General features: G+C 41.2%; 1 protein-coding gene across 5 annotated transcripts in view; it reads left to right on the forward strand.

Moving 5' to 3' along the window:
- MAPRE2 (microtubule associated protein RP/EB family member 2) overlaps positions 1-12,752 on the forward strand; it is a 71,610-nt gene that overhangs the window by 43,280 nt on the left and 15,578 nt on the right. For all 5 annotated transcript variants that reach the window (XM_058042313.1, XM_058042256.1, XM_058042193.1 and 2 more), the window contains 2 exons: positions 2,494-2,639; positions 4,569-4,782. In XM_058042313.1, coding sequence (XP_057898296.1) covers positions 2,494-2,639; positions 4,569-4,782 — 360 coding nt within the window. The remainder of the gene's footprint in view (positions 1-2,493; positions 2,640-4,568; positions 4,783-12,752) is intronic.

Here is a 12,752-nt window from a genome sequence, read left to right on the forward strand (position 1 = left end):
AATCCCAGTTGACTGTAATGATATTTTTACTTTTTCCTATTGATGGGGTAGGCAGGTCTCTGGCTTTTTGGAGTCGGGAGGAATTTCCTCTCTTTGTAGCTCGGTGTTTAGTTCACTCCATGTTTGTTTGTTGCCTCTGTACTTGAGGAAGGAGTATTTTAATGAACTGTATTTGCCAGTGCAATGAAATCCTCCTGCTGGGGAGACAGCCCAGCAGCCACTCCAGTGTTGTGTCAGAGAGCAGCTCCTGCTGCCAGGTGGATGCAGTCCAGTGTTTTCTGCCCTGCAGTGCTGTGCAGACCCAGGACCACCTCCTGGCTGGCAGAGGTACAGAAACAGCTGCCAGCAGAGAAAGCACAAGGAAATACCCTAACTAGAGAGAGACTGTCTAAAGGCATGCAGAAGGAATTTGCATTACCAGCAGAAGGAGAAAAATCTCATGTGAACACTTAGGGTTTCTAGTTTTCTAAAAGGATCTAGATGAAAGGTTGTGCAGTGCATTTTTAGGGTCTCCAGGCAATTACTTAGATATCAGAGTAAAGCTTATAATTGGGGTATGGGGAGGATGAAAGGACAGAGTTAGGAACAAATTCAATTTATAACATTAAATGATTGCATAATAATCCTTTTGCATTAAATTAAACAATAATAAGTGTATTCAAGCTATGCGTTATCTGTATATCTATGCTTTTAACTGTAATGTTTTTTTTCCATTGCCATGTATTTACAAGTTCTCTTGCTAAGGATGAGTTTTGAATAAATAATTGTGTTTATAAAGTTTTCTGTAAGAAGATGCAAATTTGTCATCTGATGCTTGTAACTTGCCAGAAGGCGCCTTTCCCTTTAGGGAATATTTTACTTTGATTGCTAATCATATCAAGACCATTGCAAACAGCTAAGCACAAGGTGTCCTTGGAAAATGAGGTTTTTTAGTAACCATTTTCCCCACAAAGCTAGGCAATATGAACAGATTATTTCTTTAAATGGCAGTGGTTTTCAGCACTAAAGCTGGATCTTGGTAAGTCCCTTAGCAAAATTTGTGTTGGTATTTCAAACAACATTTTTGGACTCTTCTCTTAAGCTCTTCTTCTGTTTGGGAAGTGATGATCTCTGTAACCCTTTGTATGATGGCTGGCTGGATACAGAGAATGAGAACCATCTCATGCATGAAGTTGGTTTTGTCAAAACATGCACATACCCATGGAGAAAAATGACCTTAAGTTCAAGTTATTGTTGACTCTCCTGTAAAACTGGGCAAGCCAGGTGTCTGCTTAGTTACTTTGGTTTCTCTGTGAACATTCAAATATTTGTGATAAAAAAATAGTTGTTGATAGTGGGCTGAACTGTAAGGTGAGATGTGGACACTTCTTTGTCAAAACTGAGGTGCACTAAAAGCACAACAGTCTTTTTTGTGGAAGTGAAATTGAACTTGTCAGGGGTAATCAGGCAATCACTTCCATGCCCTGATGCTCAAGCACAGGGGCTGCACCCTCTACACTCCTGTGTGGACATCTGAATCTTTGCCAAGTGTAAAGTATTTTGTAGCAAAATCTTCTGAAGAAGAAAGATAATTGCTTTTCCTCTGATTTACTTAAACATTTTCATCTTCATTTCTAAACACTGGAGTGTGTCAGCACTAAAGGTTTTGCAAATGACAGTGCCATGATGCTGTAGGAGGGAGCTCCCTGCATACAAGAAATGCTGTCTCTGTTGGCTATGCTCAGGATGCTGGTTAGAAATTTTCCATATATTTCCTTCTTTGTTCTGGATTCGTTATACACACACACACCCCTACTGTCTGTAAGTTCAGAGAGCTCTCAAAGTTGAACTCAGGAACCTGGCTGAGAGAGAACTAAAGCTGTTAGCCCAGCCTTGAAAGCTATGGGTGGACTATGCTAAAGTCTGCTTATTTAAATGCTTTCCTCAAGAAATGAAAATCAGTAAGGATGTTCATTGCAGAGGGGTGGGACCTGACTAGTGTGTTTTAACAAGCTGGAGCCTTGCAATTAAGTTTTTTAAATCATGGTTTGATATAATCTTAAATAATTGCATTGGACTTGCTTGGCATTTGGGTACAAGGGTACAAGAAGAAAGATGATCCTGGCTTGTTTGAATTCAGGGGACTGTGGGGATTGAGGAAGCTTATTAAGAGATTTTCATTTTCACTGTTATTTTCTCATTGTATGGACAGCCCTGCTGTGTGTGGGGACAGCAAGAACATCCATTTCACTTTGCATTAGTTGAGGTGATTCCTCGGATGCTCACGGCAGCGCATCGTGGATCCAGACTGAGTGGGAAAGAGCCACTTGAGCGTGTCACTGCTCAATGTACATTAGATAAGCAGGTCTTGGGTGCATGGTGTAAGGCTGAATTACAGCAGGGACTTATTCAGCACTGTTGCTTTCTGCTCATGCTTTCTGCTAATGACATTAAACACCATTTGGTCTTAGCTGGGTGCATCTGGATTAACGTCAGTGCATTCTCTTGTTGTAGGAGCAGCTTACTGCCAGTTCATGGACATGTTGTTCCCAGGGTGCATTAGCTTGAAGAAAGTAAAGTTTCAAGCAAAGCTGGAGCATGAGTACATTCACAACTTCAAACTTCTGCAGGCATCATTTAAAAGAATGAATGTGGATAAGGTAGGAATTCTCTATATTTTGATCACTACATGTTTCAAAAGTTACATGAATTGTGTAAATTAATAAATAGGGGAAACGAACTTCAAAATACTTGAAAATGTGCTTTTTCAGCTTTTGGATGGAGAACTAGAATTGCAATAAATGTTCTTGACCTTTCATCATCTGAAAAGGGTATTTGGGCATGAAGGGAGAAGTTTGTCATTTGGCTTCATTTAGGTACAAATTGAAAATTGAGTCCACATGTCTGCTGAGGAGTTGTGCCATCTAACTCATTATATCTTAATACCAGAAACCCTTTGATAAAACTCCATGTGTTGGAAGTTCCTTGTCATCAGTGAATCTTCATTTTTTGATAAGTAAAATTATTGGTGACCTAAATTTCCAACAAAATATATTTGAAAATATGCTGTTCTTATAAGTATTCATTTTTTTTTGTCCAAAGCAGGGTTTGAGGAATTTAAATTATTCAAAAGCTTGAATAATTTACCCAGTGATTGAATAGATGGGTAGCACATGTGATCTTGTAAAGTTAAGAATGGAAGCCTCTGAGAAAATGCTTGTTCAGCCTTAAGGGATTTGGTTTATGCTTGAATGTGAGAGTTTGACAGACTCACTAATATAAATTACCGTGTTGATAAAAATGAATAATGGAAGTTATATTATCATGCTTATAGTTTTACACTTATACACTACCTGTTTATCCTTTTAAGGTTCTGCCCTGGCTTTTAGTGTTGCCTTGTTCTGTAATTTAAACAGTCATAACAGAGGATGCCTTCAGACTTCTGCAAAGAACTGGAAAACACTCATTGTTTCATGAACTGTTATGGATACTTCTATTTACAGTGTGATTTGCTAGTGAAACGTTGGGAAGACTAATGTAGTCAATTTTCCTGTAGAGAGCAAATTTATCATGCCTTTTTAATGTAGAGTTGAGGTACAAGTGGAACAACCTGAAAAGCCATGAAAAATGCAATGTCAATTCTTGCAGAAGCATCATAGATTTATAAAATGCTGTACAGTCGGCTTAATCCTGAAGAAAAAAATGAAAACCCTTCTCCAGCTGAAACTTCATAACATTCAAGAGGCATTGAGGTCCACCTAACTTGGCTGTTTTAATCAGCTGCATGAATTAAACAAAGCAGAGCAGCTTTTCTGCAGTTGTAGTCCCTGTCTGCCCACAGTGTCTGGAAGCCTTGAGTACTCTGATATTGGCTGAAGACACCTTTTGGAGGTTTCATGTCTGTGAAAAATTTCTAAGATACTAGAGGATGTGGAGACATCCTCATAGCCTTTCCTTTCTTTTAGTAGAACTTTAAAAGGCATTTAAGTGAACTTCTGCATGTCCACAAACTGTTCTATGTATAGCTATATGTGGAACAGAAAGAAATTACAAGGTTAAAACCTCAGGCTTGGTTCATATGATGACCATGTGCTACCAAAATGTAGGTTGGTTTGAACTTTAACATGTCTTGGAAAAGCTGCTGTGCTTTGTAGTTCAAACAGTAGGACAGAGAGAAAGAAACATCTGTCTGGAGTTTTTGAAGAATTGTTTGTTTGTAGCACGTCAAACTGTACCATGTCCATTAAAACCAGAAATCTCTAACTGGCTGAATACAGTGTTACTCCCAGAACAGTGTCATTCATCATGGGATGTACCCATGGGATGTAAGGGGGTACTCCTGTGGAGCCATAGATATAAAGGCTTACATGCACCCTATGAATTGCTACTTCAAAGGCTGGGTCTCACTGGGTCTTGTTTTCATTTTTAAGAGCACTTGCAAATTGCCTCTTTCTTTTAGGAGCAAAACAATGGCAGAGGTTTATTTGTTGGTGCAGTTAGTAGATTTTTTCCAAATAAATGTGCATATGTAATTTTTATATTTAAAAAACGCAGTGATGTAATATTGGATGTTAATATCTACCTTTTAGGTAATTCCTGTGGAAAAACTGGTCAAAGGGCGCTTCCAAGACAACTTAGATTTCATTCAATGGTTTAAGAAGTTCTTTGATGCTAACTATGATGGGAAGGAGTATGATCCTGTGGAAGCTCGACAAGGCCAAGATGCTCTTCCTCCACCAGATCCTGGTGAACAGATTTTTAACCTGCCCAAAAAGTCTCACCATGCAAACTCTCCAACTGCAGGTATTTTGCCTCTTAAAGAATTCCATTTCTGTCTCTGAAGACAATTATAAACTGTGATCCGCTCTACTTAAATACTAGTTAAAAATTATTTCCTTGGGTGGTTGTGCCATTCTTTTTACCTTATCACAGGCTTAGCATCTTGAGAGAGCAGAAAGTTAACATCTTCTGTGCTCTAGTTTGGCCCAGCCCTATTCAGCATAGGGTCTCCTCCACTGAACTCCCTCCATGTAAATGACATGGACTCCAGTAATGTCTGGTGGTGGAGATAAAGGCTTTTAACAATCCTGTTGCTGAATGTGGTATGTGCAAGTGTATTCAAGAACATTAAATGGAGTGTATTGCTCTTTCATACCTCCACCTTTATAGGAAAATGCTGATACAGGCTGATTTCTTTTTTAATTTTTATGGTGAGTAAAATGTTTGCAAATCTGAAGGGCTGACCAAAAGAACAAAAATTAAGTTATTTTTGGTTTTATGTGTGCTTATCATGTGGGTATGCTAGTCCTCCTAACTGAAAAACATACAGCTTTTGCTCTTTCACAAAGATACCTCAGTCTTCTAATTTTTTATTTTGTGCATGTGTTGGGTTTTGCTAGAACAGAGATGACTCTTCAGAGGACATTGGTGCTAAATTTTGAATTTAAAACCAAAACAGTGTTGATTAGGCATGGATGTTTTAATTATTGGTAATCAGTACTTACACAGAGTCCAGGCTTTTTCACATTGCCTTGCCAACAAGCAGGCTGGGGGTGACCAAGAAATTTGGAGGGGACACAGCCAGGACAGCTGACCCCAATAGACTGCACAGATAATCCATACCACATGGCATCATGCTTAGCCAGAAAAGCTGGAGGAATAAGGAGAAGGGTGGGTCGGGATGTTGAGAGTTACAGCATTTGTCTTGCCAAATCACCATTATGAGTGATGGTCTGGCTTTCCTGGAGATAGGTTAATTCCTGCCTGCCCCTGGGAAGTGGTGAATGAATTGTTTGCATGGATTTTGTTTTACCTAATAAACTGTCTTTATCTCAACCCATGAATTTTCTCACATTTCCCCTTTTGAGTTTCTCCCCCATCTCACTGCAGGGGACAGTGAGCCATCAGCTGTGGGGGCTCAGCTGCCTGCTGGGTTAAACCACAGCAGTGTTTCTGGAACAGGCCAAAGGAGCACCCCTGATCTTTGGTGTTTATGTAATGTAGCTGTGACTAGTCACTAAGCAGATGCTGGTTTTGTTAACTGAGAATTTAGCGAAGAGGAGAGCAGCTAACATTTAAGAAAAAGAAATAGGCACTAAAAAAGTATTACTGGACATAGGTTTGTGCATATGGAAATACACATGCACACACACCTAATTCCTTTATTGGTTTGTCCTAGGTTTATGCTAACTCATTCCTCAAATAAGGATTAATATTTAGTTGATTTTAAACTTGTGACCTGTCCTCACATGGGCTTGGATATGCAGCAGTACTCACAAAAGCAGGGGCAGGTGTGAAGCATGAAGCACCCTCACTTTTAGGCTGCCTTGTGCCCTGGAATCCTACCCAGATTTCAGTGTTCTGCTCTGATCACTTCTGACGTCAGAGCGGGGCATACTTGGCCAGCTGCCCTCAGCTCATTAGTGCTTCCTGGAAATAGGGCACCTAATATCAGGCAGTGCTACTCTGGGCTTCTAAAGCTTGTTTACATTCTTTATTTTGCACCTTCTTATGCCTGAACTTCTGAATTGCAGGGTCGGGCACGTTCCAATTTCTCATGTGATGTCTTGCACTCCCTTTGGAAACAGAAAACCCAAGTGCTAATGTCAAGATGTTGTCCAATTCAGAAATTGGAAAAGACACTTTAATTAAACACAGACTTTACTGTGCTTGTTAATTCTTCTTACAGATGGTCTGTTCTTCCCAAAGTCACAAATATGTCATCCAAATTAAAGCTGTGCAGGTGACAATCCTACAGAAATTGAATAGCTACTGGAGTGGAACCAGCCAGCTGATGTGGAGGATAATGCAGTTGTGTTGTTGGTTGTATGAAGATCAGGTCCTGTGCCTTCCCAGCCTTTGTATGGAATTGTACAACTCAAATAGTGTGATGAGTTTGATAAGATCCTGTGGCTGTGAGAGTTAGCTTTTTCATGGAAAATTTCCTTCATTATTAACTTAAATATTGTCCAGAAGTATGACAGGCAGAATACTAGTTGAATTTCTAAGCTGAGTATAGTGGGGTGTGGACATTACATGATGCTGGGTGAAATGAGAGTTCCAGCTTTCCTTGCTGCTTACATTTCAGAACAGAACTAATTCAGTTAGGTGCCAGTCATTCCATGAGCTTACTGAATTCTGGAGGAGCACATTTTCGTGGCACTGATGTACAGTGCCTTTGTGCCTTGCCTCACCCCATCACAGAACCTGCATGTAGGAAGGAATGGGAGCCTTTACTGATGCTCTGGGAGGACTTCTGTGTGCATCTGCAAACCTGTGTGTGCCTCATCTCCTGCTGTTTGGGAGTAAATTGGCATGATGCAGGAGCAAGTTCTGGGCAGTTGGGAAATTACCATGAAAGATGTGCTTCTGTACCTCTGTCTTCCACACTTAGCTGGAAGGGAAAGGGTATTCATTACAGCTGCTATAGGAACCATGATATAAACCCCAGGATATTGTTGGCCTTCTGGGCTGCAAGTGTACATTGCTGGCTCATGCTAAGCTTCTCATCAACCAACAGCCCCAAGTTCTTCTCAGGACTGCTCTCAATCCATTCTCCACCCAGCCTGTATTTGTGCTTGGGATTACCCTGACCCAGGTGCAGGACTTTGCACTTGGCCATGTTGAACCTCATGAGGTTTGCACAGACCCACCTCTCAGGCCTGTCAAGGTCCCTCTGGATGGCATCCCTTCCCTCCAGCACCACACCCCACAGCTTGATGCCATTCTTAATTTGTGTGAATTGCTCTACCTTAACAATGAAGCTTTGAAGTTTTAGTAGTACTGCTTTGTCAGTTCATTAACAAAACAAAAGGTAGCACTCATGAGAAAAAAATAGAAAAAATAAAGAACCCAGAAGATCTTTCAGCATAATCCAAAAGTTTTTAAACAGAGTGCAGTGGACGTACCTGAATGTACACACCTATTGTTTGGTGTCAGGAGCAAGCAGATATATGGGTACTCATTCATATTTGGGGGTTTGGCAGGCTTTAAAATATGCCTAGTCTAGATTGATTAGATATATGTATTTCTAAAGGAATAATTTACTTTAGCTACTGGCAGTTTCATATGCATTTCAGGTGATTCCTTTTGCTCTGTGGAGTAACTCTTCCAGTGCCCTTTGACAGTTTTGGGCTTGAGTGATTTAGGAGATGATTGTTGACTATTCATAATGCCTTATAACAATGTGTTTTCAGAAGTAGATTAAGATAGATGTCCTTGAGTTAACAAGTGGTCAGATCCTTAAAGGCAGCTCCAAAAACTTATCCAGAAAGGTACTGGCATGAATTGAAATTATTTTTGATATTTTAATCAGACTCTAAATCTTGATGGGATGCCTGGTATCAGGTAGCTGCTTCCTGTACCTGTAAATGGATGTTAACCTGTATCTCTATAAATGGAGAGTGTGGTCTTTTTTAATTTGAAAAATAAACACTTTTAGAAGAACCCAAAACTCGAGAAGTGTAAAAATGCACTGGTTTTTGTGTTAATTGGTGGGCAGGCCCACACCCATAGCTCTTCCCATTGCGAAGATGATCCTACTGGGGAGTCAGCACAGGTCAAGGATAATGCAGCTTGGAAATGGAAGCATAAATAGGTCCCTACAACTAATCTGCTGTGCCTCCCTCACACTGCCTTGTCCCCTCCTTCAGGGACAGAGCCGATTTGTGGCCGAGCTGGCGGTGGTGCCGTGGGTGGATGGCTTTGGTAACGTGCCACAGGGTGCTTCCAGACACAGCAGGAGCAGCAAGGTTTCACCAGGTGACTGCAGCTCCCAGGTGGGGAAATGAGGGTCTTCTCCTCCTTGAAGGAGCAGCACAGAGCGCTGCTGTAGGCTCTTGGCAGCAGCACCACAGCTGCTTTTAGAGCTGATGCCATCTGCCAGCCCTGAGCCGACTTTCGATCTCCTACAGCCTCCGCTCTGCTCTAATGCAGTGGTAAACAGCCTACAGATGTAGAGTCAAAATTGTGGTGCAGGATTAAAATATTAGGGCACTGTTGTTTGTGCCAGTTCTAATGCTCCCTGCGGGAAATAGCGGAAAAGGCTTCATCTGATCAAAATTGGAAATAGTGATCAGGTTGTCAGGATTTTAGCTTAGTGTCTTATGTAAGTATTCATGTATGTCAGAGCAAATCTCCATGGAGCACTCTCTAGTGTATGGGTGGGAGGTGTCAAAAATACACGGGTATAAGACAGCTTAATAAAATTAATTATTTACATGCAAGCTAAAAATGTGAGAGGTTCTTAGATCTGAAGGCTGTTAGATTTTTTTAGTTTGAAATATTCAGTGAGAGCAGGATGACTAAAGCAGAGCTGGAAAATACTGGAGGATCACATGAGGGCTAAAAATACTCACGCTATGACAGGGAAAATAACCAGGGCAGAATGAACTGTTTGTGCATGAATGCATTATATATAATGTGCCATCGAAAAGCCAATTGCACAAGTGGAATACTGATTTTCTGTAGGGAAACAGTATATCCTGCTGTGACAGATGTGCTGTAAATTAATTTTGAGGGATAAAAATACTCAGCAAGTCCGGTCTGGTCTTTATTTTAGCAGCTAGTGATACAATTAGAACTCCTGGGAGGCTGGAGAACTCCTAATGCTTTTTTTTTTGCTTTCCACCAAGACTTGCTACCTTTTCCCCCAGTGGCAGGCAGTAGGTGCTGGCAATGGCAATCTCTGTTCCCTGTGGTGCCGTGCTGCAGGACAGCGTGGCAGAGCTAGGGATGGAAAGAGCCGCAGGGTGACAAACTGAGAGTGTTTTCATCCCTGGTTCATACAAGGCCAAGGAATTGTACTGACCGAGGGGAACAGCATGTGCAGTGACAGTGCCGGCCTGGGAGGTAAAGTGGCTCAGCTGTACGCAGACACATCTCCCCTGCCAGCATGAGGAGCATTTAATTTTTAAATCCATTGAGCTTGAGAATTTGGACCAGGAGGCAGCGCACTTGCAGTGCATGAGCCAGGGCCTTTTTTCAAGAGAGATGATTGTGTTGGGAAAAGCAGTGGTGAAAATGGCTATTTAATTTTCAGTGTACCGTGGGTGTGGTCTGAGTGTCTGTGTTGCACAAATGTTGCACATTCTTTCCTTTTCCAACATGCATTTCTTTGTAGATTTTTTTAGATTTTCTTTTTGAGACTGCTTTCTCCCTAGAGCTAAGCAGACAGTGAGATTTTAGAAAACACAGGTTTTTAAGAGCACTTGAAATTGTAAACAGTGTTCTTCTTTTAAGCCTGTGGAATAGTTGCATCCATTGAAGATAAATGTTTGCATGCTAAAGATATTTCTAGAGCAAATAGAGGTTTCAGTTGAGAAAAAACTGAATTCAGTTGTTGATTATTTTAAATAATAAATAAATATTGGTTATTTTAAATCTAGAGTACAGTCTTCATTTTTGATGAGGGGGGGAAAGGCTTTGGTTAGTTCTCTTCCATCAGATCTTGTATTAAAGACAAACTGAGGCAGTGAGGCCACCAGTAAAACCTTTTCATTTGACAGGTGGTCTCCATTGGATTTTCTCACTTGGATAGTTCTCTTGAAATTGTGAAAATTTCAAGTACTCACACACACTTCTCTTTGCCAGCTGTGTGGCAGAAAGGATGAATGCAGAGCTCACGAGGCTCTACTGGACCAGGAGCAGTGAAAGTTTGAGGAGCTGAGAGGACAGAAGGGTCCTGCCAGCCAGGGGAAGGCAGTGCCACAAAATAATTAGGACAGCTGCACTGCAGCATTGGAATTCGGAGTTAAGTCAGATTTTGTCTGAGGTCATTTAATTCCCATTAAGTATCATTTGTCATTGCTTATTTCATTAAGTGTCCCTAAATTGAGCATTTGCTTGTGTCCTGGTGTAGCTACAATAATAAGAGTGTGTGAATATTAATTAATCTGCTGTTCTCACTCTCTTGGTTTAAGCGGGTGGAGAGTTTTTCTTCAGCTTGTGAAGAAATTACTGAGGCCTCTTGTTGGGTTTGGTTTTTCTCCTGTGGTATGAGTCAGGAATATTCATTTTATGAAGTCCTTTAATTTGACTAAAATAGACTGTGAGTGATTCCCAAATTCCACTGAAGCAGTGGTTGTGTGGGCTCAGCCAAGTCTTGTGCTTGCTCAGGGCTTCCATTGCTCTCCACACTCTCCTTATGCACGTCCACACTGCATTCATGCACGTGTTTCCTTGAAATTTTGCATAAATATTTAACAGCATACTAATTACTCATATGGCTTCAAGGAAGATTTCTCTCTAAACGTTAAGTAGGTCTCTTGTTACAAGACTGTGCCTGTGATGTAAAGAGAACTGGAATTTGCAGCACAGCTTTTTTGTACCCAAAGCTGCACGGTGCCAACAGCCACTGTTTTATGTTGCAGAAGTTTGCATCTGTTTGTAGAACTTAGGTATTTAGCAAAAAGAGTAGTGAAGCTGAAACTGCTTGGGATACATTTAATTATGGGGTTTTTATACAAAAAAATTAGTAATTGTTTCTGGAGTACCACAGATGGAAACCTCGAATGCATTTCAAAGCTGGTTCATCTTAATTCAGTAAAAGAACAGAATAATTTGTCTTTCAAGTGTGAATTGACTTTTCTCATCTCTGTTAGTGTTATGTGGGCAGGTACAAAAATTATCCAGGTGCTAATTGAAACAGCTGCAATACTGTTTACAAAAATATTCTAATTGGAACCCTGCACTGACCTAAAATCAGAGCATGCTGTCACAGAAGTTCTCACAGAACAGTGGAGGTGGGAGGACACCTCTGAGATCATCCTGTCAAACTGTTCTGCTGAAAGCAGAGTCACCTTGAGCTGGTTGCCCAGGACCATATCCAGTCACATTTTGAGTATCTCTGAGGCTGGAAACTCCTCAACCTCTCTGTACAGTTTGTTCCAGTATTTGATAATCCTCAGAGTGAAGAAGTTTTTTCTTATGTTTGAATGGAATTTGTTTGATTTCATTTTATGCCCATTGCCTCCCATACTTTGAGGACTGCTGAAAGGAGCCTGTTTCCTTCCTTCTTTGCACCTTCCCTTGAGGTGTAGATGAGATCCCCCTGAAGCCTCTCTTCTCCAGGCTGAACAGACAGAGCTTTCTGACCTGGCTTGTGTGTGAGGTGTCCCATCCCTGAGTCTTTGTTGCCCATTGTTGGACTCTCTCCAGTTCATCCATGTCTGTCCCGTCCTGGGGAGCCCTGAACTGAGCTGAGCATTCCTCATGGGCCTCTCCAGTGCTGACTGGAGGGGGAGCATCCCCTCCCTCAGCCTGCTGATGGTGCTCTCCCAGTGCAGCCCAGCTCTGCCTTCCTTGCTCAAGGGTGCTCTGCTGGCTCATGCTCAGCTCAGTGCCCACCAGGACCCCCAAACCCTTTCCTGCCACAGTGCTTCCCAGTCTTTTGGCTGCCAGCATGTTTTGGGGCATGGGGACGTTCTTTTCCAGGGAAGGGCCCTACATTTCTGTGTGAACATCAACAGTAAGCTTGAAGAGGAATTAATAATGGCAAACGGTTATGTTGCAGATCACAATGCAATTCTCTCACTGATCAGGGAAAAGAGATGATCATTGGATACTTTTTACCTAAAATTCCTGTATAAAATTTTGTGCTTTCTCAGAATGTGTAAATGGGTCATATATAAATATTTTCATGGAAGAAATTATGTTGGAAAGAATTTAATAATAATAAACTGCTTGGGTTATGTAGTCCCTCTGAGCAGTACATTAGGAGTTATTCCATTATTGCACTAATTGACTGCAAAACCATTGCTCAACACCAAGTCATT

Source organism: Melospiza georgiana, chromosome 1 (assembly GCF_028018845.1).
Source record: "Melospiza georgiana isolate bMelGeo1 chromosome 1, bMelGeo1.pri, whole genome shotgun sequence".
Taxonomy (NCBI): Eukaryota; Metazoa; Chordata; class Aves; order Passeriformes; family Passerellidae; genus Melospiza; species Melospiza georgiana.